The 22450-nt window shown below is 41.4% G+C and overlaps 1 protein-coding gene across 1 annotated transcript in view; it reads left to right on the forward strand.

The window, feature by feature from the left end:
• LOC135211507 (uncharacterized) overlaps positions 1 to 22450 on the forward strand; it is a 76458-nt gene that overhangs the window by 50040 nt on the left and 3968 nt on the right. Inside the window, exon 3 of the mRNA XM_064244811.1 lies at positions 8415 to 8567. Within this exon, the coding sequence (XP_064100881.1) occupies positions 8415 to 8567 (153 nt within the window). The remainder of the gene's footprint in view (positions 1 to 8414; positions 8568 to 22450) is intronic.

The raw sequence follows: 22450 nt of genomic DNA on the forward strand, positions 1-22450 counted from the left end.
ACAGGACAGTGTACCAATTCAGGGCACTTTGTTTCAGTCTCTCAACCGCCCCTCAGGTGTTCACGCGAGTGTTCACTCTGGTATTGGCTTGGGCCCATTCGGTAGGGATACGTCTTCTGAGGTATCTCAACAATTGTTTAGTCCTGGCGAGCTCCCGCTCACAGTTGCTACAGGACAGGGATCGACTCCTCGAGTTCTGCCGTGATCTAGTGATCACGGTGAACTTTGAGAAGTCAGATCTCGAGCCCAAGCAGAGGATGAAGTACCTGGGCTTGCTGATCGATATGGTAGCAGGGCGAGTCTTTCCCGCAGACTCGAGGATCAGCAGGTTCAGGGAGGCAGCTGGACGGTTCCTGTCCCTACAGGAGCAGCCAGCTCAGCAGTGGCAGGTCGTGATTGGTCACCTGTCGTCTCTCGAGAAGTTAGTCCCTCACGGGCGTCTTCACCTGCGGTCTTTTCAGTGGAGGCTAAAGGAGAGTTGGTCACAGGCAAAAGGCACACCGTACTTCCCAGTGTCTCTCACGGAGGAGGTGAGGCAGGACCTAGCCTGGTGGCTGGACGATGGGAATCTCGTAAGAGGAGTGCCCCTTCGCAGCCCCCCCCAGAGATGCTGCTGCACTCAGATGCGTCGACCAAGGGTTGGGGCGCACACCTGGAGGAGTTGCTGGCTGCAGGTGTGTAGGACCATCGCGACAAGCACCTTCACATCAATGTCCTGGAGCTCAAGGCAGTGTTCCTTGCTCTCCAAGTTCCAGGAACAGGTGATGGGACACTCAGTGGTGTTGATAAGTGACAACACCACGGTAGTGGCATACATCAACAAACAGGGGGGGCCTAGTGTCCCTCCCATTGTACCAGTTGACAATGCAGGTGCACGAGTGGGCGGTAGCTCACTCGGTAGAGCTGTCAGCCAGATATATTCCAGGCAAGAGGAATGTAGTGGCAGACAAGCTCAGCCGTCGGAATCAGCTGATAGGGACCGAATGGTCCCTCCACCCAGATGTGGCGGAAAGGCTCTTCAACCTGTGGGGGTGTCAGTCATGGATCTGTTTGCCACCTGGCACAACAGAAAACTCCAGGTTTTGTACTTAGTTGTGCCGGACCCATGGACAGCTGCAGAGGATGCTCTTCAACATCCGTAGGACAACCTCTTCGCCTACACTTTTCCCCCGTTCTGTCTGATTCGCAAGGTGATCAGCAGGGTGCTGGTCACCGCGAATCTTCGGATGATTTTGGTGGCACCCAAATGGCCTCAGGCGGTTTGGTATTTGGACCTGCTGGCTCTTCTCACCGAAGTACCAAGAGAGATTCCCCACTGGCACAACCTCCTGTGCCAGCCACACATGGAACAGTACCACCAATCGGTTTGGTCCCTGTCTCTTCACGGCTGGCTGTTATGCACCATCTCTTGCGAGCAAGAGGCTTTTCTTGCCGAGCAGCAACAGATATGGCGGGATACCTCAGGCAGTCCTCTGCAGCTGTGTACCAGGGGAAGTGGTCCGTCCTCTGTGGTTGGTGTCGTGGACAGGATCTCTCTCCTCTCAGAGCCACTCTTCAGCAGGTAGCGGATTCCCTCGTCTTCCTTTGCTGAGAGAAGCTCCTCTCCGTCTCCGCAGTGAAAGGCTACAGAGCCGCCCTGGCCCTAATTCTTAAGCTGCAAGGAGTGGACATCTCCACCTCCATGGAGATCTCCCTCCTGATGAAGAGCTTCAAGAGGTCTTGCCCACCCAGGGAACTCAGGCCCCCAGGGTAGAATGGTACCCTCGTCCCTAGGAGTTTGACTCCTTACCTTACCTTACAGACCTTACATCTTGTTCTGGGTTGCCCCAGGTCCCTCAGTGTTGAGGCACCTCTAATGTCTACCGAGAGTTGCTAGTGTACATCTTCCGGTATATTTTGCATCTTCCAATCTTGGATGGTCTGGGATGCAGTTTAGATATTGCGAGCTTATTCTTAAACACATCTACGCTCACTCCTGATATATTCCTCAGATGAGCTGGCAACGCATTGAATAGACGCTGCATTATCGATGCTGGTGCGTAGTGGATTAATGTCCTGTGTGCTTTCCTTATTTTTCCTGGTATATTTTTGGGCACTATTAATCTACCTCTGCTTGCTCTTTCTGATATTTTTAGTTCCATGATATTTTCTGCTATTCCTTCTATCTGTTTTCCATGCCTGAATTATCATGTAGCGTTCTCTTCTCCTTTCCAGACTATATAATTTTAAGAATTGTAGTCTTTCCCAGTAGTCTAGGTCCTTAACTTCTTCTATTCTAGCTGTAAAGGACCTTTGTACACTCTCTATTTGTGCAATATCCTTTTGATAGTGTGGGTACCATATCATATTGCAATATTCAAGTGGACTACGAACATATGTTTTATAAAGCATAATCATGTGTTCAGCTTTTCTTGTTTTGAAGTGCCGTAACAACATTCCATTTTTGCTTTACATTTTGCCAACAGAGTTGCTATTTGATCATTTGGCATAACATGTTCCTATTCATCATCACACCAAGGTCTTTAACTGCTTCCTTATTTGTGATGGTCTCATTATTAGGTCCCTTATATGCATATAGCTTTCTTTCTCTGTCTCCATAATTTATTGATTCAAATTTATCAGAGTTAAATACCATCCTATTTACCTCTGCCCATCATATACTGTTAAGGTCTCTTTGTAGAGCGTTCCTATCTTCATCACAAGTAATTTCTCTACTTATTCTTGTGTCATCTGCGAAACTACTCACTACCGAATCCTTAACATTATTGTCTCTGTCTTCAATCATAATAACAAACAGTATTGCAGCTAACACCGTACCTTGCGGCACACCGGATATTACCTTGGCTTCATCCGATTTCTCGTCGTTTGCAATAACTATCTGTTTTCTGTTGTGTAAAAATTCTTTTAACCATCTTCCTACTTTATCCACGATATTGTGTTTTCTAATTTTCTTCGCTAATATTAGTATTATTTGGTCTACTTTATCAAAAGCTTTTGCAAAGTCTAAATAAACCACATCTGTTTCATTTCCGCTTTTCATATTTTTGAATATGTTTTCACGGTGGACTAACAGTTGGGTTTGTGTACTTTTTCCGGGTACGAAACCATGTTGTCCTTTATTAAACAAATTATTTTTTATTAAATGTTTCATAATATTTTTCTTCATTACCCTTTGCATACACTTTCATTATATGTGATGTTAGACTCACAGGCCTATAATTACTTGCCTCTAGTCTTGATCCACTTTTGAAAGTAGGGGTAATATACGCTAATTGTGCTCATCATATATCTTGCCTGTATCTACACTTTGTCTTAATAATATTGCAAGTGGCTTTGCGATAGAATGAACTACTTTCTTTAACAAAATAGCAGGAATTCCATCAGGCCCTGCAGCAGCTCCATTTTTAATTTCATTAATAGCCTGCACAATATCAGCTTCATTAATATCTATGTCAGCTAAATATTCACTATTTTCATCCCTTACTTCTATATCATTATCTTCATTATCTATTCTAGGGGTGAATTCTCTCTTATATCGTTCTGCCAGTATGTTGCAAAATTTCCTTTTTTTCATTCGTTAATCTCCTTCCAATTCTCAGAGGGCCTATTTCTATTCTTCTTTTATTCATCTTCTTCGCATATGAGTATAATAGTTTGGGGTTTTGCTTGATATTTAATAGGGTTTTTTCTTCCAAGTCCCCGTTTTTCATTTTCTTTTGATTGTATAATCTTTTTTTTCTGCATTTTCTATCTTACTTTTAGTTCTATAAACTTTCCATGCATTTTTTTCTTTTGCAAGACCTTTTTCCACTTTTTGATTTTCTGGAACAAGATTCTTCTGTCTCTTGGTATGCATGAATGATGTTTACTTTTCTTCTTCGGTATATCCACTATTATCTCCAATATTTTATATAATATCTCCGTATTTACCCTTATGTCATCACTTACGAAAAAATGTTTATCCCAATCTTTGTTTAATTCTTCATTAATTTCTGACCATTTTATATTTTTACTGTAGAAGTTGTATTTTCCATATCCTTCCCACTTTTTCATTCTTGCTTATCTCTATTTTCACTTGCTTGGAATGAACTGTTAATTCTATGACATTATGGTCTGAAATACTCGCATTATAAACTATTATTTCTTTAACATAATTCATCTCGTTCACAAATACTAGTCTAAAGTATTTTCCTTTCTTGTTGGCAGGTGATTTATTTGTTGAATGTTGTATTCTAGTAGCATATCTAATAGCTTTTCAAATTGCCTCTTATCTTCTGCACTACTATTACTCTCTTTTTTATATGTATAAGTACACCATAATCCTTACTAATTCGTTTCTTTCTTTCCATTCTACGAAAGGAAAGTTGAAAGTCACCAGATAGGAGAATAGGTCCAGCCTTGTGATTTTCTACATATATCATCCAATTTTTCAATTATTAAGTCAAACTCTTTAGTATTAGGAGGTCTATATATTACTATGTTCATCAATTTTTCAGATTCAAAATTCTATCCTACCGCTATTAGTTTCACATTCTGAGTTACTATATTTCTCATATATTTTTCCTTGTTTTTTGTCTTTCCCATATATTGCGGTTCCCCCTTGATTCCTATTTTTTCTATCTGATCTATAAGTTTGGAAACCCTTTTATTTGATCATCATTCCCAGTCTCTGGGAATACCAGGTTTCACTTATATTCATTATATCTATTTTCTTTTCATTTTGGGTTATTCTTCTAAGTACTCTATTTTTCTTTTTGAGTTACTCGTACTAAACCCTGTCATTCATCACTATGATGGTTTTGCGTGTTTTCTCCTTCATTTAATACTGATAGTAATAAGGATTTTCCCATGTCTCTTTCCTGTTCTGGTTCTGTTGTTTCTTTTTTTCATTTCCAGAAATTCTGACATTAAAAAATCCAACTTTCCATAATATTTGATTCTTCCTTCATCATAATTATTCATTTTGTGTCTGAATCTGCAATTTTCTCCGTTTCTGCAATATCCTCTTGCATAATAAATACAGTTATTATCTCTTGAGTAGAATTTCGGAGCTGATGCTTTTAAATTCTTTGCTGACACCTCTGCATATCTCATTGGTGGTTTGCTTTTCTCTTTTACCTGATATTCTTGATTTCTCTGTTTATTTGTTTCTTTCTATTTTGGATTTTATTACTTGGTTTGGTTATTTATTTGATTATGATTCATGGCTACAGGGTGCATATATTTGCATTTTTGTCGAACTTACATCCTTTTCCTTCTTTTAGGTTTTTACATATTTTTGATGATGCAGATCTCTGCAATCATCCCATATCCATCTAAGTATGCCATTTACCATATATTTCATAGTTTTGACATATCTTAGGATGTTTGTAGTAACATCTTTCTCCAAATCTGCAATTCCCCTCTTTTCAAAAGGTTGCAGATTTTGTCTTTTCTTGTCTATTTTTTTCCTCTTTCCCCGTCATTGTATAGATCTGGGTAGAGCCTCTTCGGGATTTGCTTTTCTGTTTGTCATATCGTAATTTATTTCTTCGTAGGTTATGCTGCTTTATTGCCTCATATGTAGTATCAATGAGTATCTCTGCATCCATACTTTTACTTGTTCTTTGTTTTCCTTATTTTTTTCTGTCATTTCATTTTTGTTTACTTCTCTTCCGTTTTCCTCTTCTTCTTTTTCTTCTTCTTCTTCCTGTTCCTCTTCTTCTTCATCCTCAACTATTTGTACATTCAATCTTGATTTAATAACATTGTCTATCCATGATAGACATGTTGAACAAAAAATTCTTGTATCTTTTCTCAAATCTTGTATTACCTCAGCACACTGTGGATGGGTCGGAATGTTGCATGCAGCACATTTTCTGATTAGGTTTTGTGGATTGACTATGCTATACCAAACCATTACACAGTTTGCATGCTTTTGGCATTCTTTTTTCCTAATGCATCAATTAGTATATTCACAAGATTCACCTTATTCATTTTCCTTTGTCGGAATATGTTGGTTTATGTATATTTTTCTTTATGAGTCTCTTGACCACTTGGATTTTATTTGGAACTTCTTCAATTATTTTCAAGATGTTTTTCATTAGATTTGTTCCAGTTTGAAGGATATCCTTCTAATATATCTATGAATGCTTTTGTATCTTTTTTGGTTAGGACTGTTGCTGATTTCATAGATGAGAAATGCCAGTTCCCTTCCTGCTACCTCATCGTATTGCGAATCTGCTAGACACGCCAAATTACGCCACCTTTTCCCGCAGTTGGAACTTACTGCCATCTTGTCTGATTATAGTATTACACTTGATAAACTAACTTAGAAGACGCTTTATCCTACTATTTCCACACTAATCTTATCACCGATAGTTCACGAACACTTCTAGATATTTCTCAAATTCTAGTCGTATGTTAAACTTGTGATATCTGTTGATTATTGTTGACTTCACGCGGGTACGTCTCACAAGCAAGATGGCTACTACGAGAGAGACCCTTGCGAGCCACTCCGGGAGTCGTCAGCCAGGGATCTGACCCTCAAGACCGTCTTTCTGCTGGCCCTGGCATTGGCGAAGAGAGTAGGGGAACTACATGGTCTTTCCTTTGATGTTAGGCACACAAGGGGGTGGGGATCTGTGACACTCGATTTCGTCCCGGATTTCATAGCGAAGACTCAGAACCCTTCATTCCCTGACGACCGGTTCAAGTCATGCACGATCCCCTCCCTGAAGGACTTCACCGATGATGATGCGGATGAGATGCTGCTTTGTCTCCTGTGAGGGCGCTACGGTGCTATCTGAAGAGAACTCGTCACCTCAGACCAACCAGACCACCTTCACTTCTTTTATTCTTCAGGTAAAAGAAGTTGGTTGCTCAACAAGTTGTGTAGCTTACCCAGCTCCCGAGCGGACAGAACAGCATCGCATCCTTGTGTGACTGCGTGATTGGGCGAGCGAATGAGAGTGTGACTGGCTTCTCTTCTTCCCCCTTTCTCTACTCTACCTGTGGGCAGAGGGCTGCGGTCGTCACTACGCTGGACAGGAGGCCAATGCAGGTAAGCTATTTGACTGAGCTCCGTCGTATCCCTTTCAGTAGGGATAGGAGCGGTTATCCACCACTCCCCTAACAAGGAGGGGAGTGGATGCCAACAAGAGACAAACCCATGACCTTATATTTGGCTCTTGAAGTAGGAACTAGTTCTTGCTTGCTATTCATAAGAGGCTTGCCTCCTTCTTATGAATTTGGTCAAGAGGCCTGACCACTGATCCTGCAGTGCACACCCCGATCAGCTGGGCAGAGGCTAGGATCCCTCCCTCTTCTCTTACGACCAGGGAGGGAACCAAGGTCGGACGAACACCAGTCTGTTTTTTTTTACGACCTCAGGATTCCACCCACCAATAAGTGAGTCTTCCATATGTTAAAGGATTGAGGGTTTGTATTACGTGTCGGAACAAATCACAATTTGTCATAAATTGTATTTTTCCTAACTATACAAACCTGAGGTCCTTTACACATAGTCCCACCTCATGCCACCCCTCACTCTGTTCCTGGACCTAAAGCAAAGTGAAGCTTCACCTCCCAGCCGGGCGGGACACCCGACTACCGGACAAGCAGTTAACTACCGAACCTCCTTGTTCAAAAGCTTACGACCGGTTCCAGCTGCCGCTGATTACATTCCATATGTTAAAGGACCTCAGGTTTGTATACTTAGGAAAAATACAATTTACAACAAATTGTGATTTTTACACCCCTTACTTTGTGCAGACACTAAAGTTTGTATCTTTGAAAGTTTGCAAGTTAAAAGTTTGTATGTAAAGGACTACGTACTTGCGTTGGATGAAAGTATGAAGAAACTGATTACTGTATTATTGATAGTTTTATTATTGCACTTAATTTGTATAAATTCATTCTCGGTGCTCTCATACATATATTGTGATTTTATGTTAGTAGCAGTCTGATGATTTTAACTGCACTTTAAGATTTTCATTTCTTTTCATAGTATGAAATAATTTGTATTGCATCCAAGGTGTACAAAGCTATTTGACAAAGAATACATACCATTTTTCAACATTTGCCATTCATCTTTGATAAAAAAAATATTGAGAACATTAACAAATTAAACACCGTAGAAAGTTGGTTACTTTGATTAAAGTATGCAATTAGGAATAATTAGGATAAATGGGGAGAGGCAGTTTTTTGTAAGTAGTATTACTGTAGAATGACAATTACTGAATCTTATTAGTTCATTTTTGAAATTTAGTTATTAAATGTTTTTTATTGTGATAAATCTTTTAGCTTTGGTTCAAAGTTACACGCAATAGATGCTTAATGGGGAAATTGATTCAAAGTAGATTCATGTACGTATTGTGAGTTGTAGAATTACAACGTATAAAATCTCGGAGGGTAATCTATGCCTTATTTTCCAGACAAGCTCAACCTATCTTTGCCCAACAAGATCTGTAAATAGTAGTCATGTCCTCAACCCTCCTTTTTCAAGAACTGATGAGCTAATTAGGAGAGATTTTGCTGATAAATATGGATTTTGTCAATCTTGTGGACAATATCCAGATTCACACAAGGTCAGTACTGCATGTTAAATACGAAATCACTTCCTTTAATTTTGCAAGAAATTGGTTATGTTAATATCTTGTCTGACACTGTGTTCTGTTATAGGTACAGTACTTAGTATGTAATGAATATAACGAGTTTAAGGGAACCAGTGAGTCTTATTTATAAACTAATACGCTCTCTTGAAGGGTTTGTTCGTAAATAAGAGGTGAAAAGTGGAGCAAGGTAAAGCTGAAAAAGTTGAACAGTTAAGAAGAGATTGGAGAATAAATGTAGTTGAAAAAAGTGAAAAATGCATAAGTAATGCAGCGGAAAAGAGTTCTGCACAGAACACGAACACCATCTACTATGCACCATGCAAGGCTCAGTGAAAGTGGTATTCCCTATGGGGCCTTTGTACCTGAAAAAAAAAAAGACAACTCCGTAGGGGTTACTACTAGATCCTTGCATGGTAAATGGTTCTAAGGCAATGTGCAGCATCCCTTTGAACTGTGAAGGATATTATCTCATGTTCCTTCTAGTAATTTGAGTAATATTCCAGTTTGTTTTGACTCGGTTGGCAGTTAGAATATCTGTCTTTGAGCTGAGGACTTTCTGTTATCTTGATGGGTTAATCATGCAACATGCAAATATTAATCTTTTTTTCCTTTATGTTATTATACAAAGAAATTGATGCATTTACAAATTAAAGGGTTGATGTTTAACACAAACCCATACTCTACAGTAGCCTAATCCTGTAGTGAGCTCCCAAAATATACTCCAGAAAAAGGTGACAGTGGCATTTGCCACCTGGTCAAGTATATCCTTGCTCCGAAGCGCCTTCTCATAGAAAATGGGCACTCCCTGTGTGTCTGCCTTGCAAAGCAAACCTATGATATGGTTTTTGTAGACTTATCCAAACACATTTGATTTTTACTTATGTAACTTGCCAAGTAATTACATAGCTTACAGTTTCTAGCACTGGCAGCTAAAATTCGGAATTCGCAGTAGCGAGTCTTCTTTCTTTTGGCTGTAGGAAACTAGTCACCCCCCATTTTCAGGAAGAAGAGGAACAGCTGAGCCAGGTGCTTCAATTTGTTTCTGCTGGCTTACAACAAGGTTGTGGGTCAGCAGCTGGTTCAGAATTTGAATTCTTTGCTGTTTCCTGGAAATCGGTGAAGCACTCTTATTTAGTAGCCATTCAGGATTTATTTAGAGCAGAATTTGACTGGACTTGTAAGGAATTGTTTTTCTTAGCTGTTTATCCAGTTAATTTAGATGATTAAACTCTATTACTGAATTTGACTAGACGTGTAACTGACAATGTCTGACACTAGTGTAGCAAGCACTTTATTGCAGCAAGGGCTGCAGGACAAGGTTAACATTGGCTAAATATGACACTCATACAATTCGTGTTAATTATAGAGGGCAAACTGCTCTGTGGATAATACTTGCTTGGAATGTGAGGGATGGGAGGTAAAATAGTGGTAGACTTTAGCTTCTTATCTATCTAAATTGGCTAGGGATAGACAGAGAAAGGCAAGTATTAAACAAGACAGATTGACTACCAGTCAAGAATTAGATAGGTCTATTGATGCTCTGATTGTCTGTTCCTGCTGTTTCTCCCATTCCCAGCCCTTCTACTATTCCTCCTAATTCTGATTCCAGCTCCTAGGTTCTTAACCCAACACCATAGCCGCACTGGATAGTAAATTCGACATTATGTTCAAATTATTATTTATTACAGTGACTATCAGGTCATTCAGTGAAAGCTCTCATGGAGCACAAAAGTGTTGTAAATGAAGTGCAAGTGGAGGAGCTGGCTGTCTGTCCTGCTGATTCTTCTAGGTAAAGGTCCCTGGCATACTCCCCTGCAACAGGTAGAAGCCATACCGGAAGCCCAAGAAAGGTCAGTGGGGTCTGCCCATGAACAGTCAGTCCCTCAGTGTCACCTGTTGCTAAATCCCAGCTAAAGATAGCAGACAGCCACTGGAAAGGCGTCTTTGCAGAAGTGCACAGTCTTTCCTCTAGTTCCAAGACTTCCAGCTCACAAAAGAGGTGCCAATGGCATTACCGTATAGTGATTCTTCCAGACCACTGAAAAGGTCTGCAGCTGATGATTTGGCATCCATGTAAAAAGTCTAGAGAAGCTGTACCTTTGTGCAGCTTTTGGGATAGCCCAGAGTGGTTTTCTCTGGAGAGCTCATCAGCAGTTAAGATTCGTAAGCATGCGTCAGTGCCTAGTAGTGCAGCTATCCCAGAAGTGCACCCTGAGCGCCAAGTGGTTCAGGAGCGCCAGTCGGCAAAAGCACCCAACGTTTTCCAAGTGCCCAGAAGTAGTTGAACACCCAGTGGAACACCTAGTTTCCAAGTGACAGACAGTGAAGGATCTCAATTGCTCTTTGATCAAAGCTCCCACTAAGTAGTAGGCGACCTGGGTCAAACTACCCAGCCTCTACCACGTAAAGATGGAGCCCACCCACCATAGGCAGTATTTTTCCTGCAGTATTTTTCCTTACAAGGTAAGGAAACCACAAGCATTTAAAAAAATGCAAGCCCTTTTCTATTCGCAATTTCATTATTACATGATGGTTTTGACTAGAGTATAGTCATGTACCACCTCCTGTCAATGACGTGGAATCAGCTATGTAATTACTTGGTAAGTTACTTATGTAAAAATGACATTTTTATGATAAAATAAAAATTTGTTCATGAAACTACCTGTCAGATATATATATAGCTGTATTTTTCTGAAATCCGACAGAATTTTAAAAACTTCCGACACACACAGTGGTCAGCCAGGTGGTTAGTACCCATTTCCCGCCGCTGGGAGGCGGGTATCAGGAACCATTCCCATTTTCTATTCATAATTTTTCTGTCGCCAGTGCTGAAAACACCTGTTTTCAGTACCTCCGTCTTAGGATTTTGGAAACTTCATTGCCGCTAAGTATCCTAATTGTCTTTTGATTTATTTACTTGGATTTGTGGCTAGGCATACGCTATCTTAAATTGATTTGAATTTGATTCATTTTTGCATAAGATATCTGAATCTAGTTAGGCTAGTTTCAGACGGGGTTGTCTGCAAAGATAGGGTGTGGCTACCGAAAGCTTCGGTAGATCCGCACTTGGTATGTACGAGGGGTATGGGTCTTGCATCTTGTTGAGATTTGTCATGTAAGGGGTGTGAGACTTTGTTTATTCCGTAACGGAAGACGTATGATTCGTATGTACGCAATTAATCAGTAAACATGTCTAATTCCGTAAGGAGACGTAGGTGAATTCGTATGACGCAATTAATCAGTAACAAAAGTCAGGGTAGTGAAACCTGCTAACCTTCCTGTAGACTTTATTTTGCCTAAACCCTGTAGTTATGGCCTACGGGCTATGAATATGTCTACGAGAGGTGCTCGCTCTCCTTCATTGCTGTGAAGAGTGCTATTTCTATAATTGTTACTCCTAACCCTGTAGTGTTGCCTTCGGGCCCTAAAACAGTGTTTGTAGAGGAATTGCCCTTTCTCTGATACTCTTTCGATTCGTAACTTAGAATCGAGAGCAAAAGTGAAGTGCAGAAGTGCAGTGATACCCCTTGTGTAGTGGAGGGTGCGTCAGATCGGCCTCGTTTCGCCTCTAGGCCGGGACCTCTGCTTGACTCCCAGGACCCGGGGAGGGAGCATGTCGAAAGCCTAAGGAGGGTTACAAGGAACCCCCACCGATCTGGCGTGCCTTCGGCAGTTTCTGATGAAAATCCCCAGACTGCCAAAGTGCGTGCGCGTGCACGAATCCTGAAGGATGCTTCTCGTCCTCCGAAAGCGTCCTCCCCATGCAGGGGTTGGAGCTTTCGGAGGGACTCGCGCCCTCTAAATAGAAGCTTTATAGAGAGGACGCTTCACGTCCTCTCTCTCTCCCTTTCGTTATGCGTTTCAGTGAGAAGTAAGAAGGCGAACGTCGCCTGAACTCATGTCCGTCTTTCCATCAAGGAATACGTAAAAGAAGTCATAGTAGCAGGAAGCTTTTGAGAGTGGACGTCCAAGCTTTTTTACTGTCAGAATAAGAAGGCGTTCCCTCTCGACTTGGACGGGACGCTCGGATGGACGCCAGGCGCGCGTGGGTGCACGCCAAGCGCGCGCCAGTGGACGCCGAGCGCGTGCCAGTGGATGCCGAGCGCGCTCCAGTGGACGCTGAGCGCGCGCCAGTGGACGCCGAGCGTGCACCAGCGCACGCCAGGTGTGTCGCCTGGCTGAACGTTTCTGTTGAACTCTTCAAGCTCTTGTTTCAGATTTGGGCCTAAAGAATTTTTACCTCTACCTTCGGTGATACCTTCTACCTCACCTGCAAAGAATGTGAAGTAGGCAGTGCTTCGAAGGAAGCTTAAAGTGAACAGACAACTTCTTCGAAACCCAGCAAGACATCGGGTTTTGTGAATTCAAGAGGTCTCTGTCAATTAATATTGCTTTTCGCATAAGTGGATGGAGTTAAGGAAAGCTCAAGGGAAGATCTCGTTTGCTCTACCGTAGTCAAGACTTTGTGATAAGGCAGTTACGGGTTATGTAAAAGCTCGACGTCCTACACGTCATGACGCTCGACGTCTTTCGGTAGGATTCTTGCAAAAGCACTCATCAAGAGGACGCTCTTCAGGAAAGCGCAAGACAGGACTTCCTTTGCCATACTGCCAATAAATTTAAGTTGCAAGCTTTTTAGTCCATCTGAAAGGGCTTTTCAGATGATAGATTTTGTTAGTTCCTAAGTTCGGGACTACGCTGCCGAAGTTGAACATCGGGGTCCTACCTGCTGAAAGCCCAGTCTCTTATCAGGATTCTTGCCCCCTTCCTCGATTGATACGGGAATCGGAAAAAATAGTATGCTCGACTTCCTGGATTACGTTTTGTCAATTCAGTGATTTTCCCCCATTGACAATATACTATCGTTTTGTCAAGTAAGTGGGTATCCCCTCATTGACAAAATATCTCTTTGTCCCGTAAATGGGTTAGTTCTCATTGACTTTATGTTGCGTAAGCGGATAAGCTCTTATTGACAAGATTCGGAAGAGCTCTCATTCATCATTCGCAGACTCGTACAAGAAATAGACTTGTAGACTACGTCAATGACCGCTTATGTCCAGTAACATAAAAGCTTGAGCTGTCTGCTCGATTCTCTAAGTTTGTTCATGAAACTCCGACTGTCAGATATGTATGTAGCTGTATTTCCGAATTCAGCTAATATATAATGTCTGCCAGGTAAGTATGAACAAACTTTATTGTAATATAATATCATATTTTGCTTGCGTTATTTACTACGGGTTGGTTCAAGTCATATACACTTGCTGTAGTTACCTCTTCGGATGGCAACCGAGAGGTCTATTGTCTATTATTTTAAGGACATTTAATCGTTACTCCCTGCAGCCTTCCAGATAGTTTCCGATTTATCTTTTACCATTGTATGGTAGTATTCTGACGACACAAACGCATCTATATATTTAGCGTTTTCTGTTTCGCTTAAATATACCAGCTTGAGAGTCTCTTTCTGCTCAAAAAATAACGGGCCTATTTCTTCGTAGAATAGGGTAGCTGGCAACCCAGACATAAAGTTAAGAGACGACGTTCGTAAGCCGCTGCTATCTGTCCTCCAGTCCAACCGAGCCAGTAGCAGCTCGTGCGCTGTCATGCGCGGTAGGTTACGTCTCTCTCTCCTGCGGGATTGACTGACTAACCGTATCTCTGTGCTGGCGGTTACGTCTCTCCTGTGGGATTGACTGACTAACTGTATCTCTGTCCTACAATCACGGACTTTAGCCTAAGATTGAGGGATTTCTTACGTGAATGAATAAAAAAACATTGCTTCGTTTTGCCTTACTATGTTCAACAGAGATATCTCTTAATCCTTTCGGTGCTCGTTACCGCACAGTATAGAACTTTGAGTCTACTGCAACATTGCACTTTTATATGCTCTCCTGCTTAGGCAAAGTGCAGCCTTATTAGGGAAGTAAGCATACTCGGGGAGGGAACGGATGAGCTTGCTGGGGACCATTTCCTTCCTGAAGAAGTTTGTTTCCCTGAATAGACTGCAATTCAGACCTCCACAGTTTTTTCCTACCGGGAAACCGAAATATTATTCAAGATCTAGGAATGATTCGAACATCTCTCAGTGCGTCTATCACTGAGTGATAGAAAGAAGGTGCCAGACATCTGGATAGGGTTTCAGATGTCCTGGATCTTAATCTGAAAGAAGTAGAAGCAATTCGGTCGTCCCTCCAGTCCTTGAAACGAGTTTTTGGAACCAGTGGTCCAGATCAACTCTGATATTCCACAGCTCTCTCATATCTTATAGAGGTTCGTTACAGGATTGCAAAAGTCCGTACGAATCGTCTCGATCGACGGCAGCAACTACTGACTTCCGAGTGGAATCTTTCTTTAGAAGTATGTTGAGAGTTGTGGAGACTTTAGGGACGCCCTTTCATTCTTCTCTTCGATATGTTGAGGACGAAGAGGCTTCTTCTTCTCTGCTCCCTTATTCTCGATCTGGGATCGGTACCATGAAACGCCATCCTATGATATTGAACGGGGATGGATGTTTAGTCTCTTTTCCCCTTTTTCAATCGCTTAGGAGATGTAATAAGAGGATTTATGACGTCACAGGGAGCGACAATGACGCTGATCGCCCCATGTTGGCCTTCAGGATCCTGGATTCACAGAGGTCACGTCCTTCCTAGTTCACTTTCCAAGGACCTTTTCCGAAAGAGTCGGTCTACTCTAACTCGAAAGGTACCTATAACCTCTCCGCTCTGAGTTTGACTACGTTCAGACTATCGAGATGTTGACAGGAATAAGATTACCGTCTTCCCTTTCCGTCTGAAGAATGGGATAAGCTGGCAGTCACAACTATTAAAGAATACGCAAATATGTTGTTGACGGCCTTTGGGCTCAGAGATTTGCTTCTGTCAAACAACAAAGCCCTTCACGATCTTGAGTTCTGTGGAATCTCGAAACCTCGTCACTATCTACTTTTTGTCTCACCTGTTTTCTCGGAGTCAGGACACTCGTGCGAGATCAGGCGACATATAGTAGCCCTGAGTTTCTTGTTGACGAAGTCGGTTGCGTTTATACCACCCCGATGATCGTGTAAACATGAGACCAGGTTGGACTGTCAGGCATTCTTCCTCGGGACTGAATCGCCTTTTTGCTCCTCGCTCCTTTCTCCTGGCACCAGAAGCTCGAGTCAGGAGTTGATTCGCTGACGACGTTGGGTTGCGTTGATACACCCCCCAAGGTTTGTTTAGATTGAATCGCCCAGGCAGTCCAGGCACTCATCCTTCAGCGAAGGGTACAGCCTTGCTGTCCTTGATTCGTCTGATTGGTCAACTGGTCGGTCACCTGACTTTAGTACAGATGAACTGACTGTGCATGTCCAGATCGAAGCTTTCAATATGGAACTTAGACATAGTTTGAAGTTCTTGATGTCAAAGCATTCGAACCTCTCCTACCTGTAACTTCTTGCATGTGATCAGGAAGGCCTTCTTCTAACCACCTAGATACGACAAAGAGGGTTAGTGAGATTTAAGCCATCGTCACAAGTTTTGGCTTTAGAGAACGACAAGGCGGTGTGCTCTCTAAGCCTCCGTTGTGGCCTAAGAATGGAAACCCGTTTTGTCCTCAGGCCAGGAGCTTGGAAGCAAGGATGGCACAAGTTAGTGGGCAGGAGCCAGACGAGAGTCCTGTGCCCTGTCGGGTCTCTCAAGTTTATCTACATAAGACTCAAGAAAGTCGAAGTCATTCGGGCAATCTGCAGTGTTCCGAAAAAGGCCAGACTTGCCCATTTTGAAGAACACCCTGGCTTTAGTGTTAAGGAGTTTCTTTCAAAAATGCTCCTTCATTGTGTTTGCACAAAGATTTGAAATCTTTTTATCTGAATGCTCACGAGGTGAGGGCGCGGCCTCGAAGCATTTCAACAGAGCATGGCACTCAGCAACATCCTGAGTACCATGTTTTAGCGAAGCAACTCTGTGTTCACTTCACACTCCCTGCGAGATGTGAAGATGGCATATGAGAATCTGCTGCTCGCTAGGGCCATACGTGTCTGCAGACCACAATCTTTGGGGGCAAGAAGTACCACTCATCCTATCCTGTAGAAAATGGTTAGGAAGAGTCTTAATTTAGTTGTTGAGTCGCCGACAACGGCGACTTTCTTAACTCTTAAGGCCTTAGTTAAAACCACCTTAAACTTTGGCTAGGTTGGTCAGGTTGGTGATATTATATTATATATATATAAAATATTTATTTTTACTTCTTAGCCCGCATGGTTATGGTCAATATGGTCTAGTCACATCGTGGTCTCGCCCCTGTTGACAGATCATCTGGAGTGCACCAGCTATATAGGTCTCTACCTCGCTGGAAACTCTAGTAGCACAAGCAGACTTACGTGGCAGTAACCACGAAGCCAGCTATGCTATCAGGTGGAACCAAGATGTAAATCATCTGCATGCATTTGTTTTCCAAAATCCTTTTATTCTGTCCCTTCCCACCTCCAACGGTGGGATTCAGCTATATATATATCTGACAGGTAAGTTTCATGAACAAAATGATATTGTTATGATACAATAAAGTTTGTTCATACTTATCTGGCAGATATATATAATCAAGTACCCACCCACCTCCCCTCAGGGGACAGTGGAAATAAAATTATTGAATAGAAAATGGGGAATGGTTCCGATAACCCGCCTCCTAGCGGCGGGAATGGGAGGTACTAACCACTGGCCGACCACTGCGTGTGTCGGAAGTTTTTAAAATTCTGTCGGATTTCAGAAAATACAGCTATATATATATCTGCCAGGTAAGTATGAACAAACTTTATTGTATCATAACAATATCATTTTTACACATACGTACTTACCAAGTAGTTACAGAATTGCTTAGCTCTCTTGGCTTAGTTGTTCACCTTATAGCCAAAAAAAGAACTGCTACCGCGAATTCCAAATTTTAGCTGCCGGTGCTAGAAACTGTTAGCTATGCAGTTACTTGGTAAGTACTTTATGTAAAATTTTATTTTATGATAAAAATTTCTTTTTTTCATGTTCTCAGCATTTTCTCTCATATGCCCAGTTGTGGCATTTTTAGTGGTGGTGTTTTTATTGTAACTTTTGGATGTTGGCATATATTGACTCCCTGTGGCATGTGTAAATTGACTTTGGTTTGGTTGAGCATTTACTTTACATATAGGGATATCTGGAACAGTATAAATTTATCTTGGAGTCTTTTGCTTGATTTTGAAAAAAAACTGTGTTTCTCACTTGTTGCTATGAGGAAATTTTTCAATAATTTTTTCTAGTTAATTAAATTTATTCATTTGCTTTGTAGTCACTTTATTCAGTAGTCCCTCAATTACAGTCATACCCCTACATACGAAAAATCCAAGTTACGAAGGCAAAGACGAAGATTTTTTTTGCTTCTGTATACGAAAATAATTCAAGTTGTGAAAGGGTAAAGTCCGAGATTTACCTGGGCTGCCGAGAACAATTTTAAAACTCGCGCTCCGCCAACTCAGTAACTCGCCACCATCCTCCCGTTCTCCCATTGGTTCCTGATGCTAGTCACCGCCGTAAGATCCTGCTCCCCTATTGGTCAGCATCTGTCCCATCATGCCTCTATGTAAAGGCGTTCCTTGACCATTTTTTGCAGCAGCGTATCATAAACACCTGGAATTCGTTCGTTCACATAGATTTCGTTTGTTAACGTAAATTCGTGTTAGTGATTTTGCTTTCGTTATACTGTAAGTTACGTTGTGTGTGAACTTAATTACTTACGTTATTAGCCATGGGACCCAAGAATGTTGCTGAAGTTCACGGAAAGAAGAGGATGCTTTCTATGGAGACAAAGATGGAGATAATCAAGAAGAGTTAATGTTTTCTGCCATTTTTTAGTGTTTCGTAAGTTAAGTGTTCATGTTTTCTGCCATTTGTCCTCCTTCTCTGTCGCCACTTTCAGACATCGCTTTACTCGAAAGGTAAGGGTCCACATTTTACTACATACATATGTACATGTACTTACAGTATTTCTTGTACCGTATACACTAATACATACACTTTATATACACTTTATTTACAGGTACAGTCATGGTTAGGTCAGGTATTGAATGGTCCAAATTGTTGTCTTTATTATAAAATTTACTGTGATGTTTTGGTAGGGCTTGGAACGAATTAGGCAATTTACATGTAAAACGTAGTTATAGATACGAAAAAATCAGGTTACGAAGGCCGCTTTGGAACGGGTTAATTTCGTAACCTGAGGCACTATATCTGTTTTCACCTTAACTGGAACTTGACATTTTCTATCATGTTCCCAGCATCACACTACACGTATATATGAAAAAAAAAAAAAACTGCACCTGAATGGTTGGGAATGCTAAGCAGGCAGAATGAGGCGATAGTAATGCTCCTTAAAGTCATAAGTATATCTTAGTTTTACCAGACCACTGAGCTGATTAACAGCTCTCCTAGGGCTGGCCCAAAGGATTAGATATTTTTACGTGGCTAGGAACCAATTGGTCACCTAGCAATGGGACCTACAGCTTTCTGTGGGATCCGAACCACACTACTATATCAAGAAATGAATTTCTATCACCAGAAATAAATTTCTCTGATTCCGCGTTGGCTGAGCCAAGAATCGAACTTCGGACCACCGGATTGGCAGCCGAGCGCGAAAACCACTCGTCCAGCGAGGAACTCCTTAAAGTCATAAACAAACTGCGAACTGGTATTGTGGGGGTAGGACAAGGTAAGATTTAGGGGTGTGTCAGTAAGCTGAGTTGGGAGGGCTCTTGTCTGCAAGGAAGTTTTCATGATTTATCGGCTTAAAAACATCATTGTCAGTGAGATATCATTTATTTTAAATTTTCTGTTAAAGAAAATTATTGAGATGGCTATTTGTCTGTCTGTTCATACTTTTTTGTATGCCCTCAGATCTTACAAACTACTGAGGCTAGAGAGCTGCAAATTGATATGTTGATCATCCACCCTCCAATTATCAAACACACCAAATTGCAGCCCTCTAGCCTTAGTAGTTTGTATTCTATTGAAGGATAGAATTAGCCATGATTGTGTGTCTGGCAGTGCCATTGGTGCCACCAACAACTTAGGCCACTACCAGGTCATGGCTGAAAGTTTCATGGACCGCGGCTAGGAGTTTCAGGGGCTGTGGCTGAGAGTTTCACATAGCATTATACGCTGCACAGAAAACTTGATTGCAACGAAGAAACTTTGGCACATTTTTTACTTGTTTTTTTTTTATCAATTTTGATCGGCTGAGTGTTTTTATAAATTTTAATTGGCTGAGTATTGTGGGGGTTAAGCTTACAGAGTGGGAGGCCCAGGAGAACTTGGGGCGGCATTGGGCTGGCCGTTATCTCCTTTGACTGCCTCATGTTATTTTTTCATTTCAGCAAACTGAAAAACTTGAACAGATTATGAAATAGTATTGGTTAAGACTGCCCAGCCATGTTGCACCAGAACTTTTCTTGCCCTTATACTTCATATTTGGCAGGTTATGCATTGTCATACTGATTTTAGTAATTAAGCTTTGTATTACTGTATTTTAGTATCTGAGGGTAGCAAGTTTGTTCAACAGCCTAACTTTTGAGAGGGATAGTAACTTGTCAAAGGAACAGTGGCTGTTGTAAAGCCCTAGGTGTTATAATTGCTTAGCCTCCCTTAAAAATAGATGTTTTCAGGTCCATCAATGAAACAGATTTCATTGTGAGTTGAAGATGAACACTATAGGATGGCAGAATTATGCTTTCCTTTGAGAGTAAATAGACAAAGACAGTATATTATGTCCCTTCTCACAAAAGAGCTTTCTCAGGCAGAAGTTCACTTGCGGGAGATACTGCCTATGATGGTGAAGGTGGTCTATTCCTGCTCTTGTAAATGTATCTGTATTCAGCAGATATATGTATATATACTATTGAGTGGCAATAAGATTATAACTTTGTGACTAGGTGGATAAATGTAACCTCATGCCGATACCCTGGATGCTAATTTGAATCTTGCCTGGGCGTCAGAATTTCTTCATTTCTCTCTTCATTTGGATTTAGGCTTTGTGATTATAAGTGTTTCCAAAGTGTGAAGAAATTGAGAAAATAAGAAGACATTTTGGTTACATTTAACATCATTACCTCAATCTTGCTCTCATGTAACTTTCCTCATTTGCAAACACTTTCCAACTGTCATGATTAGTATCTGCAGTTTTTCTTCATTACCTCCGATCAGGATTGTTTTATCTAGAAATAGAAATATCAACCAAATCACTCATTCTATTGTCCCTGAAGTTTGCACCAACATTTATGTAATGAAAGTAAACACTTGGTGACAGATTCCAAGCTTTATTCAACACATTACCAAACTACCACATCTGTAACAGAAAAACAGACAATAACTATCAATATTCATGCACACATGAACACAAGCACATAACTTATGACAATCATGCTACAAAACATTAACATTAGAAAGCAACATAAAGAAATAGTTTGATAGCTAGGACCTACCACAAATAATAATACTACATTCTCCCCTCCTAGAAAATTTCACTGTTAAACTAAACAAATGTATTGGTTTAATCCCATCCGTAGCGATCAGGAGGTCTTGACACACGAGTGGATCTTCTTAGCTCAGTGGGCTCACTGGGCACATGAGAATCACGGCTATCATTAGTTTGTGAACTGTCATGAGTTTGTGCATCCTGCACTTCAGGTGTAACATGAGTTTGTGCATCCTGCACTCCAAGTGTATTTGGGGACTCCATCTCTCTTAACGATTCAACCTGGTGTACAGGAATCATTGCACCCTCAGGACTTGGAGCTAAGTCACGAGTAGATACAGTTGATTCTCTTCCGTCTGGATATTTGACATTTGCATACATTGGGTTTGCATTCATGAGTTGAACAATGATCAGTTAACGGTTTCATGTTTGCCTAGACCTAACATGTCGTCGCAATAGTACGGGTCCAGGAGTCAAAAGCCATGATGGTAATGTATTCCAAGACTAGAGCGTCGCTGAAACCTAAAGAAACGTTCATGAGGGGTTTCATTGGTTGCTGTACATAAGAGCGACCTTACTGAATGCAAAACCTCAGGAAGTACTATCTCCCAGTGTTGAGTCTTCAAGTTACGAGTTTCAAGTATTAAAAGAATAGATTTCCAAATAATACCATTGTATCTCTCAACCTGGCCATTCCCCATCGGATGATAAGGTGTTGTTTTGCTTGTTGCAACCCCTTTCTGAGAAAGGTACATTTTCAGTTCCTGGGACATGAAAGAAGGAACTTGATCTGAATGAATAAAACTAGGCATTCCACAAAGGCTAAAGATCGATTCAAGACATTTGATCACTGTTTTGAGAATGCATGTTTGGACAGGGAAACACAAAGGGGAAACGTGAATACTCGTCAATAAACCGTAAGAATGTACTTGTTGTTCGTGGTAGAGAGCAGAGGCCCCTTGAAATCAATACTAAGACGTTCCATTGGCTGGGTGGCCTTTATGAGGACTCCTTTTCCTGGACGATGGAATTGCGGTTTTTGTCGTGCACAGATTTTACAAGAAGCACACACTCTTTTCACGTCATCTGTTGAAAAGGGGAGGTTTTTAGATCGCACAAAGTGCAAAAGACGAGGTGGACCAGGATGGCAGAGGTTCTCGTGGATGTCAGTGAGATTCGACATTAAAGAAATAGAACAACAATAGGCACGAGTCAGGGTGTCCGGTGCATATTCTGTTTCCCAGGACGATACTGTATGGATAAGCTGTACGATGCCAGCTCCAACCTCCACTCTTGTATCTTGTTATTCTTTATTTTAGTTCTCTTCCTGCTGTCTAACATGAACATCACGGATCGCTGATCAGTAATCAGAGTAAAATGTCGTCTCGCTA

The sequence above is a fragment of the Macrobrachium nipponense genome, chromosome 4 (assembly GCF_015104395.2).
Source record: "Macrobrachium nipponense isolate FS-2020 chromosome 4, ASM1510439v2, whole genome shotgun sequence".
NCBI classification, from domain to species: Eukaryota; Metazoa; Arthropoda; class Malacostraca; order Decapoda; family Palaemonidae; genus Macrobrachium; species Macrobrachium nipponense.